The 27,443-nt window shown below is 44.6% G+C and overlaps 1 protein-coding gene across 1 annotated transcript in view; it reads left to right on the forward strand.

The window, feature by feature from the left end:
* Positions 1-27,443, forward strand: part of COG3 (component of oligomeric golgi complex 3) — a 1,722,808-nt gene that overhangs the window by 1,076,752 nt on the left and 618,613 nt on the right. The window contains exon 14 of the mRNA XM_044072049.1: positions 23,266-23,390. Coding sequence (XP_043927984.1) covers positions 23,266-23,390 — 125 coding nt within the window. The remainder of the gene's footprint in view (positions 1-23,265; positions 23,391-27,443) is intronic.

The raw sequence follows: 27,443 nt of genomic DNA on the forward strand, positions 1-27,443 counted from the left end.
TTGCCACGCGGTGCCCGAAGCAGAAGCAGTTCGCTAGTGCCAGTCTGCCGACTCCTGAAATTTTCACACATTCGAGTTCCAGAATCGAAGTCTTCAAACTAAAGCTAAGTACCCCGTTGGGGAAACTTTTTCTTGCTCCTTACCGATGTCAGTAAAAGTTAATAATTACATTACTTGTGGGAAGCAAATACCTCATAAGGATTTTCATTTGTACTGTATTCCTTGCCTAGGCCCAGATCATAACATGCCTTGCTGTCAGTTTTGTGCTAGATTTACCCAACGCACTATTAAGTGCCGGTATATCTTTGCTTCTAAATATTTTGGATCAAGATTTAATTATCCAGAAATGTCGTCGGTTAGCAATCCAACTACCGGAGTCCACAAAAAACGCAAAGAAAAAGACAGAGACAGACCATCGAGGTCCAAAACCGACGACAAAGCTTCTCCTAAGCCAGTCACCGGTTTGCCGGTACTCAATGAGACAATTTCGCAGCCCCTAATACCCGCTACTTTGAGTCATAGGCCTCTACCGAGACCCATTCTGAGTCTGTTATGTCGCGGGATTCTCAGTTGAACCCGTGGATGTCTCTCCCTTGGATGGGTCTGGAGCAGCTGAGCAGGCACCGGCTTCTGAGGGTGTTTTCAGGCCTCAACATTTTTATATTAAACCGACACCAGCCTCAAAAACATCTTCTGTGTCTAAAAATCCGACGCATGACCCATGTGCTCAGGCCCCTATGCCTAAAAAACAGATGATCAAAATGGCTGAGGACTTAATTACCTTGATCAGGGGTTCCCAACTCCCCCTGCTAAAAGACCTAGGCAAGGCACTTACTATGAAACTTCAGATCAGGTTTCCATTTCTTCTAATTCCTCTTCTGATCAGGAATTTTCTTTTCCACCCTATGTGGATTCTGATGCAGAGGAATCCATCCCATCTGCATCTCCTCCTGAGGATTACTCTTTTGGAGAGATTTTGCATACTTTAAGGGAACATTTTCACTGGGAGAGTCAGGACTTCTCTGAATCAAAAAAGAGGCTTAGGGATTTCCTTCTTCTTCCTCAGCATAGGCCTTTGGCAATACCTCCTGTATTAGACATTGTTGATGATATGTTTTCGGAATCAAGCATGGCTGCTGATTCCCTACCTCCGGCTTCCTAGTAAGCCAGACAGATACTACAGGGTTCCTGACTCCCACAAATTTCTATTCAAAAATCCTGCTGCTGATCCTGAGACTATTTCACAGGGTCCCAAGGGTGTAAAGGCCTCTACAGCAGAAAATCCTACCCCTTCTGATAGAGATTCCAGGGTGCTGGATAGATGGGGAAAGAAGGTTTATAAGTCTGCAACCTTGGCAATCAGGACCTTAAACTGCCAGTTTCATATGGTTAAATATCAACAGCATGTTATGGGCTTACTGAAACAGAAAATTATGTTTATTTCTGATTGTGTAGAAAATAAAGAATTACAGGAATTATTGCATTCAGCAGAACAGGTTGGAAAGCATACTTTGCAATGTGGTTTTGATTCCTTGGAGTCCTCTTGCAGGGCTGCAGTTACTAGATCTGTGATTAGAAGGCATGCCTGGCTCAAGGAGCAGAATCTGCCTGATCATGTTAAAGCTAAATTGTTGGATGCCCTATTGCAGCATGATACTCTGGTAATAAGGCAGAAGAGGTTTTAAAGAAAATAGAAGACAAATCTAAATCTATGCAAACTGTAAAAGATTTCTTGCAAGTGCAGCCACACAGGTTCAGTAGGCACTGGCCTACTAAATATTGTTCCTTTCCTGTATCCAACAGAGCCACTCAAGGCAAATCCAGGCGCTCAAAAGGCTCCAGATACCAATCACAGGGTTCTTATAGGTCAAAGCAATGGGGTGCCTCCACCTCCAAATCTGAAGGAAACAAAGCACAACCCTACAGTAAGCAGTCGCAATGACTTTCCTCTACCTTCACCAAGCACTTATCTTTTGGCAGCCCCCTTGGGGGGAAAACTTGCACTTCATGCTCAAAATTGGCAGTTAATTACCCAGGACAAGTGGGTATTAAACATAGTATCCCAGGAGTACAGATTTCATTTCCATACTTTGCCAATTCCAAACGGATGGCCAGATGTGACACAAAATCAGTGGGCAGAGGCTCTAAAACACGATGTTCATCGTGTTACACTGCTGCAGTCATCACACTTGGGTTATCCTGCAATCAGACGGGCCCGCAGTCGGCCAGAGTTCCAAAGTCTTGGTCCAGCATCAGTTGCTGTCGCTTCTTCCCTGACGTCAGTGCGCTAGGGATATATAATATGCATCCGACGCCATTTTCTTCAGTCTTTCTTGCTGCGCGGTGCCCGAAGAAGAAGCAGTTCGCAAGTGCCGGTCGGCCGACTCCTGAGATTTTCAAAGTCGAATTTCAGATCCGAAGTCTTCAATAAAGCTAAGTACCCGTTGGGGAAACCTTTTTCTTGCCTCAGTCCGATGTCAGAAAAAGTTAATAATTGTATTTCTTGTGGGAAGCAAATACCTCATAAGGACTTCCACTCTTACTGTATTCCATGCCTAGGCCCTGATCACGACGTCACTAGTTGTCGGTTTTGTGCTAGATTCAACAAACGCACTATAAAGAGACGTTTTGATTTTGTTTTACACTACTTTGGCCGAAGGTTCAATTATACCATGCCATCGGATCAGCCGACGACTTCAATACCGGAAAAACGCAAAGACAAGGATAAAGACAGGCATCCTAGGTCCAAAACCGACGACGAAACCTCTTCTAGGCCAGTCGCCGGTTCGCCAGTTCTCAGTGAGGCACTTTCGCAGCCCCTGACACCCGCTACCTCAGAGCCACAGGCCGCTTCCGACTCCCAAGTGGAGCCATCTAAGCCTCTGGAAACTCAAGGTATTGGGCCTACTGAAACTAATCCCTCAGATGGGTCCTGAGCCGCTGAGCAGGCACCGGCTTCTGAGGGTGTTTTCAGACCTTCACAACTTACCATTAAAACAACAGCCAAGACAAAGGTACCATTAAAGACAAAGAAACAAGTACAGCATTCTCCTGGACAGTCCTCCATGCCTAAGAAACAGATGCTTAAAATGGCCGAAGACCTCAGTACTCTAATCAGGGGTTCCCATCCCCCTCCTGAGAAAAGGCCTAGGCAGGATACAGACTATGACTCCTCTGATCAGGTTTCCATTTCCTCTGATTCCTCTTCAGACCAGGGATATTCTTTACCCCCCTATGAGGACTCTGATGCTGAGGAATCTATCCCTTCAGCCTCTCCTCCTGAGGATTACTCTTTTGGGGAAACTTTACATACCATGAGGGAACATTTCCATTGGGAAAGTCAGGAATACTCAGAATCCAAGAAAAGGCTCAGGGATTTCCTCTTATTGCCTCAGCACAGCCCTCTGGCTATTCCGCCTGTGCTAGACATTGTGGATGATGTGTTCTCTGAATCCAGCTTATCTCCTGACTCTTTGCCCCCTGCTCCAGCCAAGCCTGATAGGTATTACAGAGTCCCTGACTCTCACAAGTTTCTTTATAAAAATCCTTCTGCTGATCCAGAAACTATTTCTCAGGGTCCAAAAGGGGTTAAGGCTTCCATTGCAAAAAATCCAGTACCTTCTGACAGGGATTCCAGAGCTTTGGATAGATGGGGGAAGAAAGTATACACGTCTGCAACTTTAGCAGTAAGAGCTTTAAATTGCCAGTTTCACATGCTTAAGTACCAACAATATTTAATGGCTCAGTTAAAACAGAAAATGCTTGCTAGCTCCTGATTGTAAAGAAATGCAGGATTTATTGCATGCAGTTGAACAGGTGGGAAAACATACTCTGCAATGTGGTTTTGATTCTTTAGAGGCCTCTTGTAGAGCCGCAGTTACAGGTTCTGTTATTCGAAGACATGCTTGGTTAAAAGAACAGAGTTTACCTGATTATGTTAAGGCAAAGTTATTGGATGCTCCTTTACAACATGATACCTTGCTTGGTGCTAAGGCAGAAGAGGTGTTAAAGAAAATGGAGGATAAAGCTAAATCTATGCAAACAGTCAAGGATTTCTTACAGGTACAGCCACCTCGGTTTAGCAGAAATTGGTCAACAAAAAATTGGTCCTTTCCAGTGTCAGACAGGCCACAGAGAGGCAGATACAGATGCCCAAGAGGCAGATCTCAACCCCAAGGCTGAAATAGACAACGACAGTGGGGCACCTCAACCCCAAAAGGAGGTGAGGGCAAGTCTCAACCTTACAGGAAACAGTCACATTGACTTTCCTTTGCGTACTCCAAGCACTCCCTTCTGGAAGCCCCCTTAGGGGGAAAACTAGCACTTTTTTTCCCAAAACTGGCAAACAATCACCCAAGACAAATGGGTCCTGAATATTGTGTCTCAAGGTTACAGATTCCACTTCCATACTTTACCAAAGCTAAAAGGAATGTCAAACCTGCCATAAAATCAATGGGCAGAGGTACAAAAACAAATTTCAGCCCTCATGGACATGAGAGCTGTACAAAAAGTACCACAACAGGAACAAGGACAAGGATTTTACTCAAGATGCTTCCTGGTCCCCAGAATGGACAAAGCCTGGATGCCTATACTGGACCTTTCAATTCTGAATACTTACCTGGATATTCCGAAATTCAAAATGTTGACATTACAGCAGCTTCTACTCATGCTGGGCAAGAAGGCTTGGCTTGTTACTCTGGACCTCAGAGGCATACCTGCATGTCCCTATCAGGCAAAATTGCAGAAGATACCTCAGATTCAAAGCAGGCACAATGCACTACCAATTCTCTGCACTGCCCTTTGGCTTATCTACTGTGCCCAGGGTCTTCACAAAGTGCCTGGCACCAGTAATTGCATTTTGCAGACAAAAAGGAATTCAAATATATCCATACCTGGACGACTGCCTCATTCAAGCAGAGACAAAGGACATTCTTCTACAGCATCTGGCGTTTGTGAAAAAGTTGCTAATTTCTCTAGGGTACACAGTAAACGAAAATAAGTCAAAACTAGTACCCTCACAACAGATAACATTCCTGGGTGCCAGCTTAAATACAACGGCCCAGATGGCTTACCTCACGCCAGACAAACAAGTGCAACTAACTCAGTATTTTCAACTACCGGCAAAAACGTCCCATCTCCCTGCAAGAAAAATTCTGCAGGCCCTGTGATTCATGGCATCCTGCATGCTACTAATACCATATACCAGACTGCATATGAGGAAATTACAATGGTTCCTAAAAAGTGTTTGGACTCAACATTCTCACAGTCTAGAAGCAGTAATTCCAATAATTCCCTGCCTACAACAGGAGTTTCGATGGTGGGCACAGGCTTGTCACCTAAACAAGGTTCAGCCTTTTACCCAACCCACAGCCAGACAAACTCTAACAACAGATGCTTCGGATTACGTCTGTGGAGCACACATGGCAGGAAAATGCATTCAGGGCAAGTGGACCACAGACCAGATGCATCTTCACATCAATCAAAAAGAGATGTTGGCTGTTCAAAATGCCCTAACAGCTTTCAAGGACCTTCTACATCCAGGACAACTATTACTAAAGACAGACAAACACCACAGTTATGTGGTACATAAACAAACAAAGGGGCACTCATTCTTATCCCCTATGCAGGCAAGCCATGACCTTGTGAAACACAGCTCTAACGTACCAAGTTCACCTGCAAGCACAATTCCTGCCAGGAAAGAAAAATACTCTGGCAGACGACCTAAGCAGAAATATCATGGACCCTCACGAATGGAAATTGAATCCACAAATCTTCAGCATGATAACACAAAAATGGGGATGTCCAGACATAATTCTTTTTGCCTCCCCTCTGAATTGCCAACTACAAAAATTCTGCACAAGGACTTATCTCAAACAAGCATGGAAAGTGGATGCTCTTCTGTTCAGCTGGAAAAAACTAAAAGTCTATGCCTTCCCACCACTGCCTCTCCTTTCACAGGTACTCCTAAAAGCCAGACAAGAAAAAACACAGATGATCCTGATTGCTCCAGACTTGGCCACGCCAGCACTGGTACCCTATCTTAAGGAACTTGGCTCAGGGCCCACCATGGATTTTGCCCCAAATTCCACACCTTCTGACTCAACAAAATAATCAGATCCTGCACGGTCAGCTCAAAACCCTAAACCTGGCTGCATGGCAGATACTTTAGTCAAACAGGCAACACCTCTATCTAAAGCTGTTATGGATGTCATTTTGGAGGTCAGGAGGCCTAGCACCAGGAAAGCTTACTCAGAAAAAAGGAAGAGATTCTGTGCCTGGAACCAGGCTCACAGCCTTTACCCTCTTGTTCCAAACATTCCTCAGATTTTACAATACTTAACTGAGATGCTGGACAGAGGCCTGTCCTTTTCATCAATTAAGATCCACGCCTCTGCCATTTCTGCACATTACAACACGGATCCTCCTTTATTCTCGCATTCCTTGCTAAAGCAGTACCTCAGAGGGGCTAAAAACATAAGACCGCCCTGGAGAACACCAACTTGGGACCTCAATTTCGTTTTGGAAAAACTGACCCTACCACCTTTTGAGCCAGCCAATCTAAAATTTTTATCATGGAAAACAGCTCTGCTCCTGGCAGTAACTTCAGCACGAAGAGTCTCAGAGCTACAGGCATTAATGGCAGTGGAACCTTTTATAATTTTTCATCAGGACAGGGTATCTTTAAGGACAAACCCTACTTTCATGCCAAAGGTGGTATCTAGTGTGGCTCTTAACCAAAACCATCTATTTGCCTACCTTTTATCCAAACCCCCAAAATAAAGGGCAGAAACTTCTGCATTCTTTGGACATACACAGGCAGCTACGCTTCTACTTGGACAAAACAAAAGCTTTCAGCAAAACTGATCAACTGTTTGTATCATATGCTGCAGGATCACAAGGCAAGGCTATCTCAAAGCAGACTATATCCATAGGGGGATAGGACACTGTATTCGGTACTGCTACACACAGCATGGAAAATCAGTCCCTAATAACATTAGGCGTCATTCCACCAGGGCAACAGCCACTTCAACAGCCTTTCTTAGAGGAGTACCTACCAAGGAAATTCTGGAGGTGGCAACTTGGAGTTCAGTGCACACCTTTACCAATCATTACCACCTGCCTCTCTACTCTAAATCCAGAGCAGGATTTGCCACTGCAGTTCTGCAGGGCCACTTAGCCAATCCTAACTCTTTATAGACCAGCCACCCAAACTTAGCTTTGGGATTCAACCCAAGTGTGATGACTGCAGCAGTGTAACACTATGAACATAGTACAGTTTTGTACCTACCATAAATGTAGATGTTCGAGTGTTCACACTGCTGCAGTCCAGGTTACCCTCCCTCCATCCCCTCTGTACTAGCTGGACTTATCTATACCCTTCTATCCTATACAACCTTTGGGGTTTATTTGCTGGTAACTGAAGGTATTGTTTTTATTTTGCATGCATATTTTTGATTAGCAATATGTATTGCCTACCCACTTGGGGGCACCTGACATCTGGGGCAAGAAAAACTGAAGAAAATGGCGTTGGATGCATATTATATACCCCTGGCGCACTGACGTCAGGGAAGAAGCGACAGCAACCGACGCCGGACCAAGACTTTGGAACTCTGGCCGACTGCGGGCCCACCTGACGGCAGGATAACCCAAGTGTGATGACTGCAGCAGTGTGAACACTCGAACATCTACATTTATGGTAGGTACAAAACTGTACTTTATGTCCCTCATGGATATGGGGGCTGTTCAACCAGTACCAGAAAAGGAAAAAGGACAAGGTTTTTATTCAAGACTTTTCCTGGTACCCAGAAAAGAGAATGCCTGGCGTCCAATACTGGACTTATCGATTTTGAACACTTTTCTGGACATTCCAAAATTCAAAATACTGACTTTACAGCAGCTACTGCCTATGCTGGCAGGAACGCTTGGTTAGTGACTCGACTTAAAAGAGGCATACCTGCATATCCCAATAAGGGAATCATGCAGAAGCTACCTCCGCTTCAAGGCATGTTTTTTGCATTGCCAATTCTCTGCACTGCCTTTTGGCTTATCTGCTGTGCCCAGGGTCTTTACAAAGTGCCTGGCACCAGTAATTGCATTCTGCAGACAAAGAAGCAAACAAATTTATCGTTATCTGGACACTGTCTCATTCAAGCAGAGGACAAGGACACCCTTCTTCAATATCTGGCATTTGTAAAAAGGCTTCTAACCTGCCTAGGGTACACAATAAACAAAAATAAATCCCAAATGGTACCCTCTCAAATAATTACATTCCTGGGTGTAAGCTTGAATACAACTGCCCAAATGGCTTAACTTACGTCAGACAAACAAAGGCAGCTGACAGCATACTTCAAACAAATGGCAACAAAAACTCAGTTATCTGCAAGACAAATTCTGCAGGCTTTGGGGTTCATGGCATCCTGCATTCTACTAATTCCATATACGAGACTGCATATGAGGAAACTTCAATGGTACCTAAAAAGTTTATGGAGTCAACATTGTCACAGTCTGGAAACGATGATTCCTCTCATTCGGTGCCTACAACAGGAGTTTCTTTGGTGGCCAGAGACATGTCACCAAAACAAGGGACTGTCATTCACTCTACCCCCTACCACCCAAACCCTAACTACAGATGCATCAGACTATGCTTGGGGGGGCCCACCTGGCAGGGAGATGCATTCAGGGCAAATGGAGCCCAAAACAAATGCATCTGCATATCAACCAGAAAGAGATGCTAGCTGTTCAGAATGCTCTGACAGCCTTCAAGGACTTACTTCATCCAGGACAACTACTGATAAAGACGGACAACACCATGGTTATGTGGTACATAAGCAAGCAGGGGGGTACACATTCCTACCCCCTTTGAAGACTAGCCATGGCATTATGGAACACAGCTTTGACTTACCAAATACATCTTCAAGCTCAATTCCTGCCAGGAAAACAAAATACTCTGGCAGACGACCAAAGCAGAAATCTCATGGACCCGCACAAATGGAAACTGGATCCACAAATCTTCAACATGTTAACACAGAAATGGGGGAGCCCAGACATAGATCTATTTGCCTCTCCCCAAAATTATCAACTGGACAAATTCTGCACAAGAACTTATCACAGAAAAGCATGGAAAGTGGATGGCCTATCCTTCAGTTGGGAAAACCTATCACTCTGTGCCTTTCACCTTCTACGTCTTTTCTCCAAGGTATTTCTAAAAGTCAAACAGGAAAAACCAAAAATGATCCTAGTTGTTCCGGACTGGCCTCGCCAGCAATGGTACACAATTCTAAGAAATATGTCTCAACTTCCTCCTTGGTACCTGCCTCAAATACCTCATCTACTGTCTCAGCAGAACAGTCAAATTCTGCATACTCTGCTCCGAACTCTGAATCTTGCAGCATGGCTGATCATTTAATTATTCAAATAACACCTCTCATTAAATCTGTGATGGATGTCATTTTGGAAGCCAGAAGGCCTAGTACTAGAAAATCTTATGCTGATAAATGGAAGAGATTCTGTGCTTGGATCCAAGCACAAGTAACAGACACAGCAAAGCCCAATATTCCACAGATTTTACAATATTTGACTGAGATGCTTGACAAGGGCCTATCTTTTTCTTCAATAAAAATCCATGCCTCTGCCATCTCGGCTCATTACAACACAGAGCCTCCCCTCTTTTCTCATCCTCTGCTTAAACAGTATTTTAGGGGAGCCAAAAATTTAAGGCCTGCAAGATGATCACCAACTCCTGCATGGAACCACAATTTTGTGCTGGAAAAACTCACCCTGCCTCCTTTTGAACCAGCAGCTACTGCGGATATAAAATTTCTATCTTGGAAAACAGCTTTTCTCTTGGCAGTCACTTCAGCAAGAAGGGTTTCGGAACTACAGGCTCTTATGGCTGTGGAGCCTTTTATTACATTTTACCCAGACAGGGTGTCCCTCAGGACCAATCCTTCTTTTATGCTTAAGGTGTTATCCATTGTGGCTCTTAACCAGACAATTCACCTGCCAACATTTTACCCAAATCCACAGAACAAGGGGGAGCAGATTCTGCATTCATTGGACGTACACAGACAACTAAGATTCTACTGAAACAGGACCAAATCTCTAAGAAAGTCTGAGCAACTATTGGTAGCATTTGCTACAGGGTCAGAGGGGAAGGCTATATCAAAGCAGACTATTTCTATGTGGATAAGCCACTGCATTCATTTCTGCTACTTGCACCATGGTAAACCTGTGCCCAAGGGAATCAGGTCACATTCCACCAGGGCTGCCTCTACCTCTGCAGCTTTTCTCAGAGGGGTTCCAACCAAAGACTTTCTAGAGGCTGCTACTTGGGGCTCTGTTCATACCTTCACAAAGCATTATCATTTGCCTCTCTTCTCCAAATCCATGGCAGGCTTGCCACTGCAGTTCTGCAGGGCCTTATAGCCCCTCCTAATGCTGTTTAGTTCCATCCTCCCATCCATAGCTTTGGGATTCTACCCAAATGTAATGATTGCAACAGTGAAACACGGACAACATAGTGCAGTTGTGTACACTTACCATAAATGTAGATGTTCGAGTGTATTTACTGTTGCAGTCTGGGTTACCCACCCGCCATCCCCCTTTTCTATACCTTTTCTTTTCTTCACTATATACTAAAGCCTTTGTGGTGTATTTGCTTTTAGATGAAGGTAAAGTTTATGTTGCTAAAAGTGCATTACATATATATATATATATATATATATATATATATATATATATATATATTTTTTACTCCCCATTTGGGGGGCACCTGACATCTGGGTCCAGAAAAACTGAATAAAATGTCGTCAGCTGCATGTTTTATACCCCTGATGACCTTATGTCATGGAAGAGGAGATAGCAACTGATGCAGGACCCAAGACTTTGTTATTCAGGTCGACTGAGGGCAACCTGCTAGCAGATTACCTAAATGTAATGACTGCAACAGTGAATACATTCGAACATCTACATTTATGGTAAGTGTACACAACTGTACTTTTATAATGCAGTCATTCCCAGACCTATAGTATAAACTTCCTCTGAACATTAAGCAGTGCTACTCACTGTCTCCTTAAAAGATGACCTAGATGATTGGATGGATATCCTCAAATTTACTCAAGGATTGACTGCTATGACCATCCTGCAGAATGGAGGCCATAGCCTGATGAGATGGGTGCTGGCTGGGTTGAATTCCAAGTGGCCTTGGAATATTTATGAATCTGTGAACAAACAGTAGTATAACAAAAGCACAATCTGTATTCATAAAGCCAAGGCTAAAGGTAATTTTTTAAAAATTTTTGACAGTCACATTTAGATAATTTTGTTTGTGGTATATTGATAGATTTCAAAGTCTTAACTGAAAGTTGTCAAAATCTAAGGACTACATATGTACTGCTTATATTTCCAAAACATTTTATTTTATAATTGTTTGAGCTTTTAACAGGTGATGTTATGTTGTCCTGTCTCGCCTTCATTCTTGATGGTTGGGGTCAGAACCGAGCATGGGTTCCGATTCAACCTAATACTAAAGCTCGAGAGCTTTCACTGGCTCGAGGCTATACCCTATCCCGTGATGACTGGCGACAGTTACCCAGATCTCGTTTGCCATTTTGCTGGTTCGGGATTGTTTTTCGCTGGCTCAGACTAAGTCTTTGTTTTATTTACTTATTGACTGAATATTTTTCTATCTTCTTAACATGATAACCTTTAATGTCTCTAGTTTAGTGTAGAGGATCCTTTTTGGTAGTTTAGTGTTTCCCTTTTTTGTGTTTATCGCTGGTTGTAACGTTGTTGTGTGGGCCTTCGTTGTTCGCTGGCCTCTTTTATCCCATCTAACTTTAAGTTTTTCCTTAATGAATCCGTTTAACTTAGAGGGTTCCTTTTTTGTCCCCTTTGTTTTTAGCCTTTTTTAGTTTGAGGGCTTCCTTCCTCCTTTCTACTACCTTTTTTCCTGAGGTTTTGTCATTTCAGTTAGATATGTCTCCTCTGGCTAGAGGAGATCATTGTTTAAATTAGAGACCTCTCCTCTAGCATTTTTTCCCCCATGTAAACGAAAAAAGAAAAAAACTTTTTGCTGCTTTGTGATAATTTTGTTTTCTTATGCCTTTCTGTGTACTGAGTGATAGGTGTACTGTTTGATAGTACTTATCCATTTTTTGGCTAACTAGTGCAAAATGTCTAATGATAATGGTAAGGAATTCAAGCAATCGTGCACACAGAAGCTGTCGCTTACTGATGGCCACACTAGCTGTGTACATTGCTTGGGTGTGGTTCATCTGCAGGATCCTACTCTATCTGCAATGGATTCAGTTCTATGGTCCTGCAGGAATGTAAAAATAAGTATATTGTAAGAGGTTTACTTAGGGGACCATTTGATGTGGCTATGGAAGGGAATCAGCCCTCTAAATCTTCATCAGAGAGATCTTCAAAAAAAAAATCTTCTTCGGCTCTGGCTTCTCAGCCAACCAAGAAGCCTGAAAAACATATAACTTCAGACCAGAAGGTTGTCAGGCCTGAGAAGACGACAACTCCATCAGCTCCACCAGCTTTATTGGAGCCAACTCGAAGCCAAAAAAGGAGCCGGTCCCCGACTCTAGAACCGGTCTATTCAGTGCCCCAGTCACCCCTTTTGCAATCGATGGCTGGTAGCCATAAACCCTCCACTTTTTCCTCTCGATCCTCCAGGAGTCTCTCGGATGATCATCTGGAGCCGGGTGGTCAAGAAGTTGCTTCGGACACCAGTCTTAGCCAAAATTCTCTGTAGTCCAGCCCAGGTGAAAGTAGAGCCAACGCCTGTATCTGCCTTGTCTTCTGTTCCTCCTCTGACTCGGATGAGCTTGGAGCCAGAGTGCCTGGGTGTCCTTGCGGTGGAACCGTTGGGTCTGAAAAACGCAACAGGGGTCTCGGCCCTGACTTTTGCTCCAACCTCCTCAATGCTGTCTTCTTTCGAAGGGTCTGGGAGCCAATACTCCCTCGTTGGGTCCAGGAGGAGAGTCTGATCAGACCCTTGTCGGATCCAATGCTTCCACTCCGAGCTTCGGCACAGGTGAGTTTGGCGTCCTCATCAGCCTCGGAGCCATCCTCATTGGGACGGGGGAGGTCTCCCAGCTCCTCAGAGCCAGGGGCTCTCTCGGACCAGGATCGCGGTGCCTTTGAGGTGATGAGTGTGCTGTCCCCCAGACTGCTCCACCCTCTGCTCCAGCTACTCTTCCCCCAAAAGGACCAGTGTCAACCTCTGTGCCATCCCTCCAGCCCAAGCGTAGAGAGTCAGTGCCCCAGGACACCCCAGTGGGCGATCCACTCTTCTGAAACCTCCCCAGAGTATCCCTCTGAGGAAGTCCTTTGGAAGAGGACTTGTAAGAGAAAACATTTAGAGTCCCCTAAGTCTGTCATGTCAGATACAGACTTAGAGAATTCAGAAAGGTCCCCATGGTCACCCTCTGAGGATGTCTCCTTTTCAGAGATCCTGAAGCAGAGAGGTGGCTGGAAGACCCTGTGCACTTCTGAAGATGAGTCTGTATACCTGGAGGCATTTGCATCTCGCCCCTCCACCTCTTGGGTGTCTCTGCCTTTCGACCAGCTCCTTGGCGTACTCAGTTGAAAGGTGTGGGGCTTTCCAGAATCCATGGAACCTGTTTCGAAGAGGCCCAACAAGTTTATTACTGCCCCGAATGGCAAGCAATTTTTAACCAAAGGTGTCCCAGTAGATGCTATGGTGGTGGCAGTGGCCACCAAGAAGGAATTGGCTGAAACTTCATCTGTCCATCCGCCAAATAAGGAGTCTCGAATGATGGACAGATATGGGAAGTGTATGTTTTCTTCAGTGGCCTTTACTCTTGGATCGCTGAACTACATATCCCATTCTACCTGACTTCAGAGGGATCTCCTGAAAGAGCTAGGAGATACCCTTCAGGGTGCTAACAGCTGCGGGGGTACTGGACAAGGTAAACTCTTAGCTTGCAACTCTAAATTCTGTAGTAAACTCCTCCATGCTCCTCATCTCTTATGCAGCTGATGGAGTGAGTAGGGCAGCAGGCACAGGAATAGCTCTAAGGAGACATTCCTGGATGCGCCTTTGTGAGTTTGCTGAACCCTTTAATTCTTCCTTTGTAAATGTCCCTTTTGACGGTTCATCCTTGTTCGCGCCAAAAGTTAAATAAACTCTTACCAGGTGAGAACAAGAAGGCAAAACTCTGTCTGCAGTGGGAGTACGTTTCTCCGTCTCTACCAGGCCTTATCCCAAAGGTCAGAAGGATGGGAAAATGTGGTTCCGGAAATCCCAGAGAGCTTTGCTGGACGCACATGGTGAATTTTCCCCCAGGGGCAGAGGGGGAAATAACAATGGAGGACACCACCCTCACAGCAGAGGGGGTCTGCAGAACCAGGGCAGCAGAGATATGATGTTTTGTGTTTCACTGTTGCAGTCATTACATTTGGGTTATCCCTGCCAGGGTAGCCCTCAGTCGGCCCGAATATCAGCGGCTTAGTATTTTTGTGTCGGTTGCTGTCGCTTCAGGACTGACGTCATATCATCAGTAGTATAAAGTAAGGCAGCCGACATGATTACATCAGTCTTTCTTGCCGAGGAGCCTGAAGCAGAAGCAGTTCGCACGAGTGCTGGTCAGCCCGCTACCTGAGTTTCATTTTCCGAATTGAAGCTGAAGTCATCTAAAGCTGAGTACCCTGTTGGGAATCCTTTTTTCTTGCTCTAACCAATTTCAGAAAAAGTTAACAATTGTCTCGCCTGTGGAAAGCAATTCCACACCGAGACTTTCATTCTTACTGCGGCACTTGCTTAGGCCCAGACCACGATGTCCCCCGCTGTTGCTTTTGTGTTTTGTTCAATGCCAGAACTATACATCGTTGGGCCCTTATTGCAGCTAGACATTTTTGCTGTCAGTCCTTGATTTCTGATATGGCTTCAGTAAGCCATCCAACATCAGATCTTCCAAAAAAAGTAAGGATAAAGAGAGAGACAGACCGCACAGGTCCAAACTTACGATGACGCTTCTGTTAAGCTAGTCATCAGTTCTCTAGTCCTCAGTGAGGTGCTTTCAAGAGCCCCTGATGCCTGCTTCTGTGGTTACATAGGCCACTACCGAGACCCTTTCGGTGTCTGGTATGCCGCAGGACTCTTCATCGACTTAAGGATCCCGCAGTTGTCTCTACCTTGGATTGGTCCAGAGCTGCTGAACAGGCACCAGCTTCCGAGGGAGTACTTCACACTACCGATTTTTGACACAAACCAATGATTTCTTTCATGTCTTCTGTTCTTTCAAAAGCTACAGAGTTTCTTAGGCCCAGGGTACGAACCACACCCAAGAAACCGATGACCCTGCTTCCTTGCCTCAGTTTCAAATGCTTAAAATGGTGGAAGACCTTATAATGTTGATCAGGGGAAGCCAAGCTACCCCTTCCAAAAGAAAAAGAGATTTGTCCCCACTAGTCTTATCTGAATAGGAGTCTGATGACTCTGATACTTCTGAATATGAAGACATGCAACCCCTCTCTGCTTATGAGGATTCTGATCCAGAGGAATCCATTCCTTCAGCCTCTCCACCCGAAGATTTTTCCTTTGGGGAAACCCTTCATACTTTAAGGGACCATTTCCAATGGGAATGTCAGGACTACCCTCAGTCTAAAAAGAGACTCTGGGAATTTTTAGATCTTCCACAGCACAGACCCCTGGCCATTCCTCCTGTCCTGGATGTTGTGGATGATATTTTCATGGAATCTAGTTTAACTCCTGACACCCTCCCTCCTGCTCCCAGGAAACCTGACAGATATTACAGAGACCCTGACTCTCTCAAATTTCTTTTCAAAAATCCAACTGCTGACCCGGAGGTTATCTCCCAAGGGCCTAAAGGAATTAAAGCAACTTCTGCTAAGAATCCCACCCCCTCAGATATAGGGATCCCTGAGCTTTAGACAGATGTGGAATAAATTACACACCTTACACTGTGGTTTTGATGCCCTAGAAGCATCTTGCAGGGCAGCAGTCACCGGTTCTCTCCTTAGAAGGCATGCTTGGCTTAAGGAACATCCCCTGCCAGACCATATCATATTTAAACTGTTGGATGCACCCTTACACAAAGACAACTTATTTGGCACCAAGGCAGAGGAGGTCTTAAAAAAGAGGAAGAAAAAGCTAAATCTATGCAGACAGTTAAGGTTTTCCTGCAGGTCCAGCCACCCAGGTTCAGTAGGCATTACCCCTCCAAACACCAGTCATTTCCTGCCCCCTCCAGGTCAGTACAGCCCAGACCCTGGGGAAGCAGACCCCCCCCCCAGACAACAGCCACAAGAAATGCAGAGATCAAAGCAATGGAGTACCTCCAGTTCTAAACCAGGGAGTGCAAAGCCACCCCCTCATGGTAAGAACTCACAATGACACTCCACTTCTACCCATCTCCCTCTGCACACCTGCACTTGCCCCTGGGAAGAAAACTCTCTTTCCACGCAAGCACCTGGGCAACCATTGCCAGCGACCGCTGAGTCCTCAACATAGTGTCCCAGGGATGCAAATTTTATTTCCACATCCTACCCAACCCCAAGGGACTTCCCAGATCTACCTCCAAACCAGTGGGCAGAGGCCAAAAAGCAAGTCCTTTCCCTGTTGTCCACGAGGGCAATAGAACACGTTCCTGCAGAATAGATAGGCCAAGGTTCCTACGCCAAGCTCTTCCTGGTACCCAGAAAAGAGGGTACCTGGCACTCCATCCTCAAATTATCCATTCTAAACACCTTCCTGGTGGTACCAAACTTCAAAATGCTCACCCTTCAGCAACAACTACCTATGCTCTTCAAGAATGTATGGCTAGCCAGTCTAGACCTAAAAGAGGCCTACCTGCACATCCCAATCAGGGAATCATGCAGGAAATATCTACGTTTCAGGGCAGGATCGCTGCACTTTCAGTTCTCTGCGCTTCCCTTTGGCTTATCTACTGCTCCCAGAGTTTTCACAAAATGCCTGGCTCCCGCCATTGCTTTTTGCAGGCAAAGAAATATTCAAATTTACCCATACTTGGGACAACTGCCCAATTCAGGCAGACATTCAGGAAAAGCTGCTCAAGCACCTGACCTTTGTAAAGGACCTACTGACCTCCCTAGAGGGGTACACTATCAATGAAAATAAATCCAAACTAGTACCCACCCAAAAAATTATATTCCTTGGAGCAAGCCTGGACACATCATCCCAGATGGCATTCCTTACACCAGAAAAGCAAACTTACCTGACAGTCTATTTCTCCCAACTAGCCACCAGACCCCAGTTATCTGCAAGGAAAATCCTGCAAGCTTTGTGGTTCATGACATCTTGCACTCTACTCATTCCATATGCCAGATTGCATATGAGGAAACTTCAGTGGTACCTAAAAAGCCTTTAGTGTCAGCACTCTGAAGACCTGGAAACTCTTGTACCAATGATACCTTGTCTAAGGAAAGATTTCCTTTGGTAGGCAGCAGCATGCTACCACAACAAGGGACTACCCTTCTCACCACCCCACGCTGTCCAGACCCTCACCACAGATGCATCAGACTATGCCTGGGGTGCACACTTGAACGGCAGGTGCATACAGGGCCAATGAAGCCCACATCAAATACATCTGCACATCAACCAAAAAGAGATGTTAGCTGTCCAGCACGCATTGACAGCTTTCAGACCCCTTCTCTCCCCAGGGGCTCTACTGATCAAAACAGACACCACCACAGTGATGTGGTATATCAACAAGCAGGGAGGGACTCACTCCTACTCACTATGCAGGCTCGCCATGACCATTTGGCACACAGCCTCAGCCATGCAACTACACCTGTTAGCACAATTCCTGCCAGGCTCTCTAAACTCTCTGGCAGACAACTTAATCAGAAATTTTCTGGACCCACATGCGTGGCAGCTAAAGCAAAGAACCTTCACCCGTATAACTCAGAAATGGGGCACTCCGAAGGTAGACCTCTTTGCTTCCCACTCCAACCATCAGCTCAGCATGTTCTGCACCAGGGAGCCTCACTGCAGGGCCTGGAAAGTGGATGCTCTATCTTTCCAGTGGGTCAAACTCTCAGTCTGTGCATTTTCCCCACTACCTCTCATTACCAGGGTACTGCTCAAAATAAAGGAGGAAAAACCAAGGGCATTCCTTATTGCCCCAGACTGGCCATGCCAGCACTGGTACCCACTGCTGCGCAGCCTGTCCCCTCCTGCCACCATGGCATCTCCCTCAGATCCAAACATTCCTGACCCAGAGAGAAGGAGAATTCATGCATCCCCAATTGCAGACCCCCAATTTGGCAGCCTGGCTTATTCCTTGACCACTGCACAAGCTTCCAATCTCAGTAAACAGGTTTTAGATGTTATACGTGAGGCTAGACGCCCTAGCACTAGAAAGTCTTATGCTGACAAATGGAAAAGGTTCTGCACCTGGATACAGTCTAAGGGAGCCGATGCAGCACAGCCCTCCCTACCTGTCATCCTGGATTACCTAGCTGACCTACTACACAGTGGTCTATCATTTTCTTTTTATAAAATTCATGCCTGTGCTATCTCTGCTCATTTCAGCACTGAGCAACCTCTTTTCTCACACCCTCTCATCAAACAGTTCCTCAAAGGGACTAGCAACTTGAGGCCACCCAGAAGAGTTACCTACCCCAGCTTGGGACCTAAACTTTGTGTTAGAGAAATACAACCCCCCCCCCCTTTGAACCAACAGCTTCAGCAGAATTAAAGTTTCTCTCATGGAAGACAGCCTTGCTTCTGGCCATGACTTCAGCAAGAAGAGTATCCGAGCTACAAGCACTAATGGCTGTAGAGCCCCAATCCATTCATATGCCCACCTTTTTCCCTAACCCACAAAACAAGGGGGAAAGAATACTGCACTCTCTAGTTGTGCACATACAGCTCAGATTCTATCTAGACAGGACTAAATCATTCTGAAAGACTGATCAGTTGTTAGTCAGCTTTGCTGCAGGAGCAGAGGGCAAAGCCATATCCAAACAAACCATTTCCAAATGGATAGCACACTGCATCCATTTCTGCTACAAGCAACATGGGAAACTTCCCTGTAAGGGGGTAAGAACTCACTCTACCAGAGCAACCTCCACCTCTACAGCTTTCCTCAGAGGAGTCCCCACAAGAGGCTGCAACATGGACATCTGTTCATACCTTCACCAAACATTACCACCTACCTATCTTTTCCAAATCCAGGGCAGGCTTTGCCACTGCAGCCTTGCAGGGCATCCTAGCCAGCCCCCAGTCCTCGACTGCCTCCACCCTTTTCCTCAGCTTTGGGAATCAACCTAAATGTGATCACTGCAACAGTGAAACACGAAGAACATAGTATAGTTGTTAACACTTACATAAATGCAGATGTTTGAGTGTATTCACTGTTGCAATCCTGGTTTCCCACCCTCCATCCCCCTTTTTCTCTCTCTCTCTTATTACAAAGAATTGTTGGTATTTACTTTCTATTGGTGGGGTTTTTCCACCATTTCCTGACTCCCACTTGGGGGCTCCTGACAGGGCAAGAAAAACGAATGTAATGGCGTCAGCTGCCTTACTGTATACTACTGACTACCTGACCTCAGTCCTGAAGTGACAGCAACCGACGCAGAAATACTAAGCTTCTGCTATTCGGGCCGACTGAGGGCTACCCTGGCAGGGATAACCCAAATGTGATGACTGCAACAGTGAATACACTCGAACATCTACATTTATGGTACATGTACACAACTGTACTTTCTCTGGCAGGCCCTTCCAGCTGACCTGAAAGGAGGCCTGCCTGTCCACCTCTGGAGGCAGTCGGGCAGATTTATCACTGTACCCAAAAGCCTGGCTCAGTGTCACTCAAGACAGATGGGTACAGCCGATGATATCCAGGGGATACAACATACCCTTCTCTTCTCCACCCCCTCCATCAAGATCAGTCCCAGACATCCCACCCAGTGAAAGGGATCAAGCAACCCTAGAAATCCAAAGGTTGCTAGAAAAAGAGTCATCCAGGAAATCCCCACAGACCAAATCGGATCCAGGACTTACTCAAGTTTCTTTTTAATTCCAGAGAAGACAGGGCACAGGAGACCAATCTTGGATCTCAGCAAGCTGAACATGTCTGTAAAAAAAGCAAAGTTCCGGACACTTCAGTCTATGCTCCCCTTTCTGGGACAAGACAATTGGATATGCTCAATAGATCTTCAGGATGCTTACTGCCATATAAAGATGGATAGGCAATCCAGGAAATATCTATGCTTCCAGCTGGGAGCTAGTCCTTACCAATTCAGAGCTCTGCCCTGTGTTCTCACTACAGCCCCCAGAGTGTTTACCAAATGCATGGCATTAGTCACGGCTCACCTGAGGCATCTAGGATTCCGGGTGTATCTGTACTTAGACTGGCTTCTGACCGCCACCAACGAGCATCTGCTGACCAAGGTAAGAGACACCACCATTCATCTCTGCTCAGAACTATGTATTACCATAAATTTCAAAAAATCTGCCTTGTTGCCTTCACAGCATATTACCATCATGGGGCAGACTTAAACACAAAAGACATGGTAGCAAGACTGCCTCATGAAAGGGTACAAATGCTACGCCATCAGATATCAGTATTGCTCATGAGGAGGAAAGTGCAGGCAAAGTTTGTTCTCAAGGTTCTGGGTTCAATGTTAGCTGCGATAACGCTCCACTAGCACATCTATACATGATAGTGTTACAGTGGCTACACTTTGCTCAATGGTCCATGCAGGAGCTACCCATGTCACACAAGATCCTTATTATGGACACCTGCAAGAAGGACCTATGATGGTGGCTTCAGTCCATGCAGGTAACGATAGACAGACCATTTCTTCTCCCCCATCCAGTAGCTATAGTGACCACTGACACTATCCAGATAGGGTGGGGGGACATTATCTGGGACAGACTGTCCAAGGAACTTGGCAGGAACACGAATACAGCTTGCACATCAATGTCCTAGAGATAAGAGCGGTGCTTCTGGCGATGCAAGCATTCCAGAGCTCTCTTCCAACAGGTATGATTGTGATACAGGCAGACAGTATGTCCACAAAGAAGGTGGAACCAGATCCTACACTCTGTGTCAAGAGGCTCAAAGAGTGTGGCAATGGGCAATTTCTTTTCAATGTTTTCTAACTGCAGTGCACATTCTTGGGAAATCCAATGTGACAGCGGACAAACTAAGCTGGGCAATTCTTATGCCTCGTGAGTGGTCCCTGAAACAGGAAATTGCAAACTGAGTTTTTTGCAAGTGGGGCCAGCTCTGATGTGACCTCTTTGTCACGTCCATGAACTCCAAATGCAGCAGCTACCTTGCCCTAATTCCTCTTCTGGGGGAGTCACCAAATGATGCGCTTGTTCGCTAATGGCCCCTGGGACATCCTTACGCACTTCCCCCATTTCCATTAATACCCAAAGTTCTACAGATAGCCAAATCGTTGAGTCGCAAACTAATTCTCATCACTCCTTGGCAAATCTGGTTCCCTTTCCTATGGCCCCATCTCCAGGAGGAGCCTTGGATTCTGGACCAGGTTCCAGATCTTGTGACCCATCATTCAGGAACACTCCATCTCTCCATCCAAACCCTCAAGCTGACAGCTTGGTTTCTCCACTTCCCATTTTAGCCAGGCTTCCGGACATATCCCCGGCAGTGCGACACATTCTAGTTTCATCTCATAAGACTACAACTAGCAAACTGTATGCTAGAAAATGGAAAAGGTTTTCTTGTTGTGCTTCCAAGTATGACATAGACCCCTTCACAGCCCCTGTGACTACAATTCTACTAGAGTTTTTAGCAGAGATTTTCAGTCAAGGCGCAGCTGCAGCTACTATACGAGTACAATTAACTGCCATATCGATCACATAGGAGACATGGAATCAAAAATAATGTCTCACAGATTATGCAAAGCCTTTCTGACTACTTTAATTCTCCCTCCATTTGAGCCAGCTTCCTCTTGTCCATAAAGTTCCTAACATGGAAGGCAATCTTTTTGACGGCCATTACTTTGGCTAGGAGGGTTTCAGAACTACAAGATCTGTCTTCGTCCTCCATATTTAGTTTTTCACAAAGACAGGGTCTCTCTTAGAACAAATCCTTCTTTTCTGCCCAAAGTATGTAATAAGTCCAACTTGAATCAATCCATTGACCTACCTGTCCTCTTTCCAAACTATGGGAGCAAGGCAGAATATAAGCTTCACCAATTGGATGTCCATAGGCAGTTATGCTTCTATTTACATAGGACAAAGGAGTTCAGAAAAATCTGAACAATTATTTATCTCATTCTTAGAGACTAGAAAAGAGAGGTGCCAGTTTCAAGAGTCACTTTATCTAAATGGCTTTCAGACACCATTACTTATGCATATAGCTCTCAACATAAGCAACTGCCAGGTAAAATTTGAGGCCATTCGACTAGAGCTATGTTGACTTCCCCCACTTTCCAAGCCAGACTACCTTTAGATTCAATTTGTGCAGCAGCCACATGGGTCAATCCTCATACCTTTATCAATCATTACAAAGTAGATGTGGCCTGCCGGAACAGGGCTTCCTTTGGTTCCACTTTTCTGAAGAGTTTATTCCATTGAGGCACCCGAGAAAATGATGCTGGGGACACTGTCCCAACCATCAAGAATGAAGGCAACATAGGACAACATAACATAAAGAAGTTATGTACTCACCATAACATTCCATGTTTGTTGCCCATAATCTTGCCTTCATTCTTGCATCCCCCCCCCTCTTTCCCCCTACCAGGAGGATTGAGAGGAATTTCTGGAATTGGTCATAAAGTTCTCTGATTCCCTTCTTGCGTCATGAGACATGGGCTAAGGTTTTTTATCTTTACCTTTTGTGGTTAGATAAGTTCAAGTGATTAGTATTTGCAAACAAGATCTGGGTAACTGTCGCCAGGCATCATGGGATAGGGTATAGCCTCGAGCCAGTGAAAGCTCTCGAGCTTTAGTATTAGGCCAAGTCGGAACCGATGCTCGGTTCCAAACCCAACCATCAAGAATGAAGGTGAGATTATGGACTACAAACATGGAACATTATGGTGAGTACATAATTTCTTTTTATGGTGCTACAAATGCATTGCTGCAAAGTTTTGTGGTGTTTTACAGTGCTTAATATACACTGCTTTCTGCCTCTTACTTTTGCTGTCCTGTTATTTTGTTTACAGTACTTCACTACAGTGCATGTCATCACTTGATATTGAAAATTGTTTGTTCCATTGTCTTAATGAATTAACCATTGCTTCAATATCATTCCTTTATTGCAGGCTCTTCTGAATCTCTCACTTCTAAAACACAAACTACCATTTCACCGGCTGATCTTCATGGAATGTGGTACCCTACAGTGAGGAGAACCCTCGTTTGTCTTTCCAAGCTTTACAGATGTATAGATGTAAGTTAGTCTTTTAAGAAATCCTAAATCTGTTTTGTTTTTATGTATAAAAGTATAACTACATACGCTATAGAATATGCGATTGTTCAGTTAGGTTTGCTGAATAGTGTTCGTTATACATAAGGGTGGCAGAGTAGTGCAACAGTTAGCATTACTGCCTTGCAACCATTGGCTTTTCTCTTTGGTTCTTGACTAAGATGTCTTTTGTGCAGTTTGCACGTCCTCCATGTGTTATGTGGGTTCTCGCCTAGTTTCTTCCCACATTTTAAAGTTGTATGTGGGTGACTTGGAGATTCTTCATATCACCAATAGGTGTGCGTTTTGCACCCTGTTTAGGATTTGTTTGACTGCCTTATTGAGGGCTGGGGTGGGCTTTGCCCCCCAACAGTGACCCTGAATTAGATTAAATGGGTTGATGCAGACTGAATACTTATACTTGTGTATTTGTGTGTGTGTCTGTGTGTAGGAGTAAATGCACAGTATGCTCTGCAGCATTTCCTTGCACATTTCATTTTTCTATATTTCTTTTTTGCTCCTTTCTTTGGTAATCATCATCCCATACTTATTGCTTAAATTCATGTGGCCCATGAGTCTGTTAGTTCCTTTCTGCAATTTCACCAATTCAGATCTTGAAGCTGTGAATGCCTAGAAGCAAATCAGGTAAACTTCTCTGAAGCCATCATATTTCCAGCTTAGGCTTGCACTGCCATTGCTTTTCAGCCTTGAGAAGGGGCATGATATGAAGTGCTGCCATATATACCAGTTGTTCAGTCATGATGCTCACAGATACTGAAGACAGACACTTCTGACACACCTTACTGTCAGGAGGATAGTGGTAGTTGGACTCTCCTCTTTTGTTGTTTGACATGTTAGTTCTATGCTCAGCCTTGAGTCTTAACTGGTGGATTATAATAATTGAATCTCAAAGCTATAGGTCATGCTCTAGACCTTGTGGAAGTGAGTCCATTTCTAAAGTGCTGCTCCAGTACTGGCAAGTTGCTTAGCTCACCTGTGAATGGCAAGAGATTGAGCTCGCACCAGTCTTTCTCTTCACAGTTGTATTCTGGAGTGCAAGCACCATCAATCCCCAGGACTATTATGGTGGAGCTCATTGCGGGTCGCTGTGATCTCAGGGAGTCTGTATAAAGTTACCTGGCTATGGATTGGAGGCACTGGAGATTCAGGACTCAGCTCTTAGTGTTTTCTTTGGGCTTAGCAGGGTCTTATGACATTCACTTTGGGGCATTTCCAGGTCTTTCCTGTACCATGGCTCAAGGCCTAAATTTTAAAAAGGTGATTTGAAATATGGTGGGAAAAATGTGAGACATTGGTGTCAGAATGCATCTTTAGGGAATGTGACCTGAAAGCAGTGCTGAGGCCAGTACTAGCTTATTGTGTTCCCCATGCCTCTGTAAGCAGCGATATTGCTGAGCAATGGATCCTTGTTGTGCGACATCCAGCATGCTTATGTTAAACACTGAACCCCTTGCAAGTTGTAATTCTTTAGATGAGTCTGCGCCTCGATTTGGTGAGGGTTTGGAGACACTGTCCTGCCAATGCATCTGTGAAATCTCTGGGGACCAAAAGGCCACTGTCATAGGGATGGGTAAGGGTGCAGAATCCTACATACCCCACAAGTCTCCCCAATGCTATATTCTTTGGGGAAGCACTGAGACTCTTACTGTGCTCTATGAGCTGAGATGTATTTCATTCCTTTAGTTCATACACTTCTGAATGTGTATCTGGGAAAGGATGAGCCTTCGGTACTTCTTTACTGCCAGTTATTAAGGTTGCATATGCAGCCAGACTGAGCTCCTACTATGGTTTCCAAGAAAGTGGATGACCTTGACAAACCTTTGACTGATTGGAGTGACACTCTCTGGGCCATCTCTTACTTGATCTCTTCAGATCAGCATAGGACACAGAAACCACTATATTTTGCTGTCTTGCTAACAGATTTATTTATTTGTCTTTTGTTGATGGGGTTCGTCCACTGGGCTGTTGGCCCATTTTTGGTGGAGACCCAAGGAGAAAAGCTCCACAACAAAAAAGTATCAATACAATAAACAATAATAACAATAACAAAGTTTACATGACAAGTAAAGTGAATCTGTATACAGAGCCAATATGCAATCGTGATAGTGGAGAAAACAACATAAACAATGCAAAATAATCAGCATAAACAAAATCTCGTAATTGGAGGAGTTGAGCTCTGTAGTAAATTAGAAGATTTGCCACTGGGGCAACATGAAAAAAGCTTTAATCACTAAACCGAAGTTGGTAGAGAGGGAGAGAAATAGGAGTAATAAAAAGAAGGGTAGGAAGTAGAGGGGTGGGAAGGAGAGTTAGGGGAGCAGAGTATAGGAGGAGGAAGGGGAGTGTAGTTGGTAAGGAAGAGGAAAACGATTTGCAGGTATAGTGTTGCTCAGTATGTTGCTCAGTGGCAGAGCTGAGGGTCTATGGTACTAGTGTATGAAAAAGATTATATTATGTAAGTAAAGGAGAAATTGTTATGGTCTGACAGCTGGCTGAGATTGTTAGGTTGTGTGGTGACAGGTACAGGAGGGAGAAGTTGGCAAGGTAGTTCTTCATTTCTCTTTTAAAATGAAATGAGGATTGAATTGAACGTATGTTGGCTGGGAGTTTGTTCTAGACTCAGGATAAAGAGCATTTATAAAGTAATCTGCCTATTATTTTGTTAGGCCTATAGGTGTAAAGTAGCAGTTGGTCAGTACTACGAAGGGATTGTGAGGGTTTGTGTGGGGATAGGAGTGTAGGCAGGGAGGGACATTTGGTGGGTCTATACAGCTGAGAGTGTGTTATCAGTACCTGAGAAAGTTGAGTAGTTGAGGGAATTCCAGCCATTGTAGTTGGTTATGGACGAGGCAATGGTGGGATTTGTAAAGGAAATCACAGGTGAATCTTGGTATGTGGTTGTAGGTTTGTTGAATGTTTGGTTGATAAACTTACTTGGAGGTTGGTAAATATAGGGGAAGCATAAAGTAGACATGGGAGGTGGTAGGCTTGAGCTATTAAAGTTCTAGAAGAGATGGATAAGAATTTTTGTTTCTGTACAGTAAACCAAGTTTTTGATTGGTCTTTTTGGTGTATTATTGGATATGAAGGTCAGATTTAAGTTGTTCATCAGTTGTCATGGAAGTTTGATATGGGAGTCAGCATGAATGATAACGTTGTGTAGGGAAGGGAGACTGAAGGAAGTTTTAAGGTTGGACATATATTTCGGAAGAAAAAGAAAGAAGCTTAGTTTTCTTTGGATTAAGGATGCGCTGGTTGTTGATTAACCAGTGTTCAATGGTACTGAAAAAAGTTTGGGTGAGGGAGCGAAGGTCGGTAAGATTGTCAGAGAGGGTAATAAGATTAGAATCATCAGCATACAGGATAAGAGAAGAGCAGCAGCAGGCGGAGTGGAGATTATTAGTAAAGATATTAGAGAGAGGGGGACCTAGGATGGATCCTTGGGGTACACCTGTTTGAATATGTAGGAAAGGTGAGCAGGAGGTCTGCCATCTAACAGACTGCTGGCTATTTGTAAGATAACTATAGAATCAGAGGGTAGTTAATGCAGAGAGGTTAAGTTCAGTTAGTGTAGTAAAAGGTTTAGGGTGGGAGATGGTGTTGAATGCCTTGGAGAGGTCAAGGAAAAGGCATGATACCAGTTTATTATCATCTCTTGCCTCTGCTATAGTTTGAGTGAAGGACTGAAGGGTAGTAGATGTGCTATGGTGGTGCCTAAGTCCATGTTGGGAGAGGGTGGGGAGATTTTCGTGGAGCAGATATTTAAGAAGTTGTCTGTGAATACATTTCTATAGAATTTTTGATAGAGGGGAGATGATGGCTATAGGTTGGAAATTAGAAGTGTCTGTGGAGTTACCACCTTTATGAAGTACAATAGTGTAAAAGGATTTCCAAATATCTGGGACAGATGATTCTTTAATGGAGCTGTTGATGAGGATTGAGATGGGATATGTTATAGAACTGGCTGCAAGTTTGAGAAATTGGGGGAGGGGTCGATTGTTGAAGGAAGGAAAGTAG

This window comes from Protopterus annectens, chromosome 5.part0, assembly GCF_019279795.1.
Source record: "Protopterus annectens isolate FY-2018-M chromosome 5.part0, PAN1.0, whole genome shotgun sequence".
Taxonomy (NCBI): Eukaryota; Metazoa; Chordata; order Ceratodontiformes; family Protopteridae; genus Protopterus; species Protopterus annectens.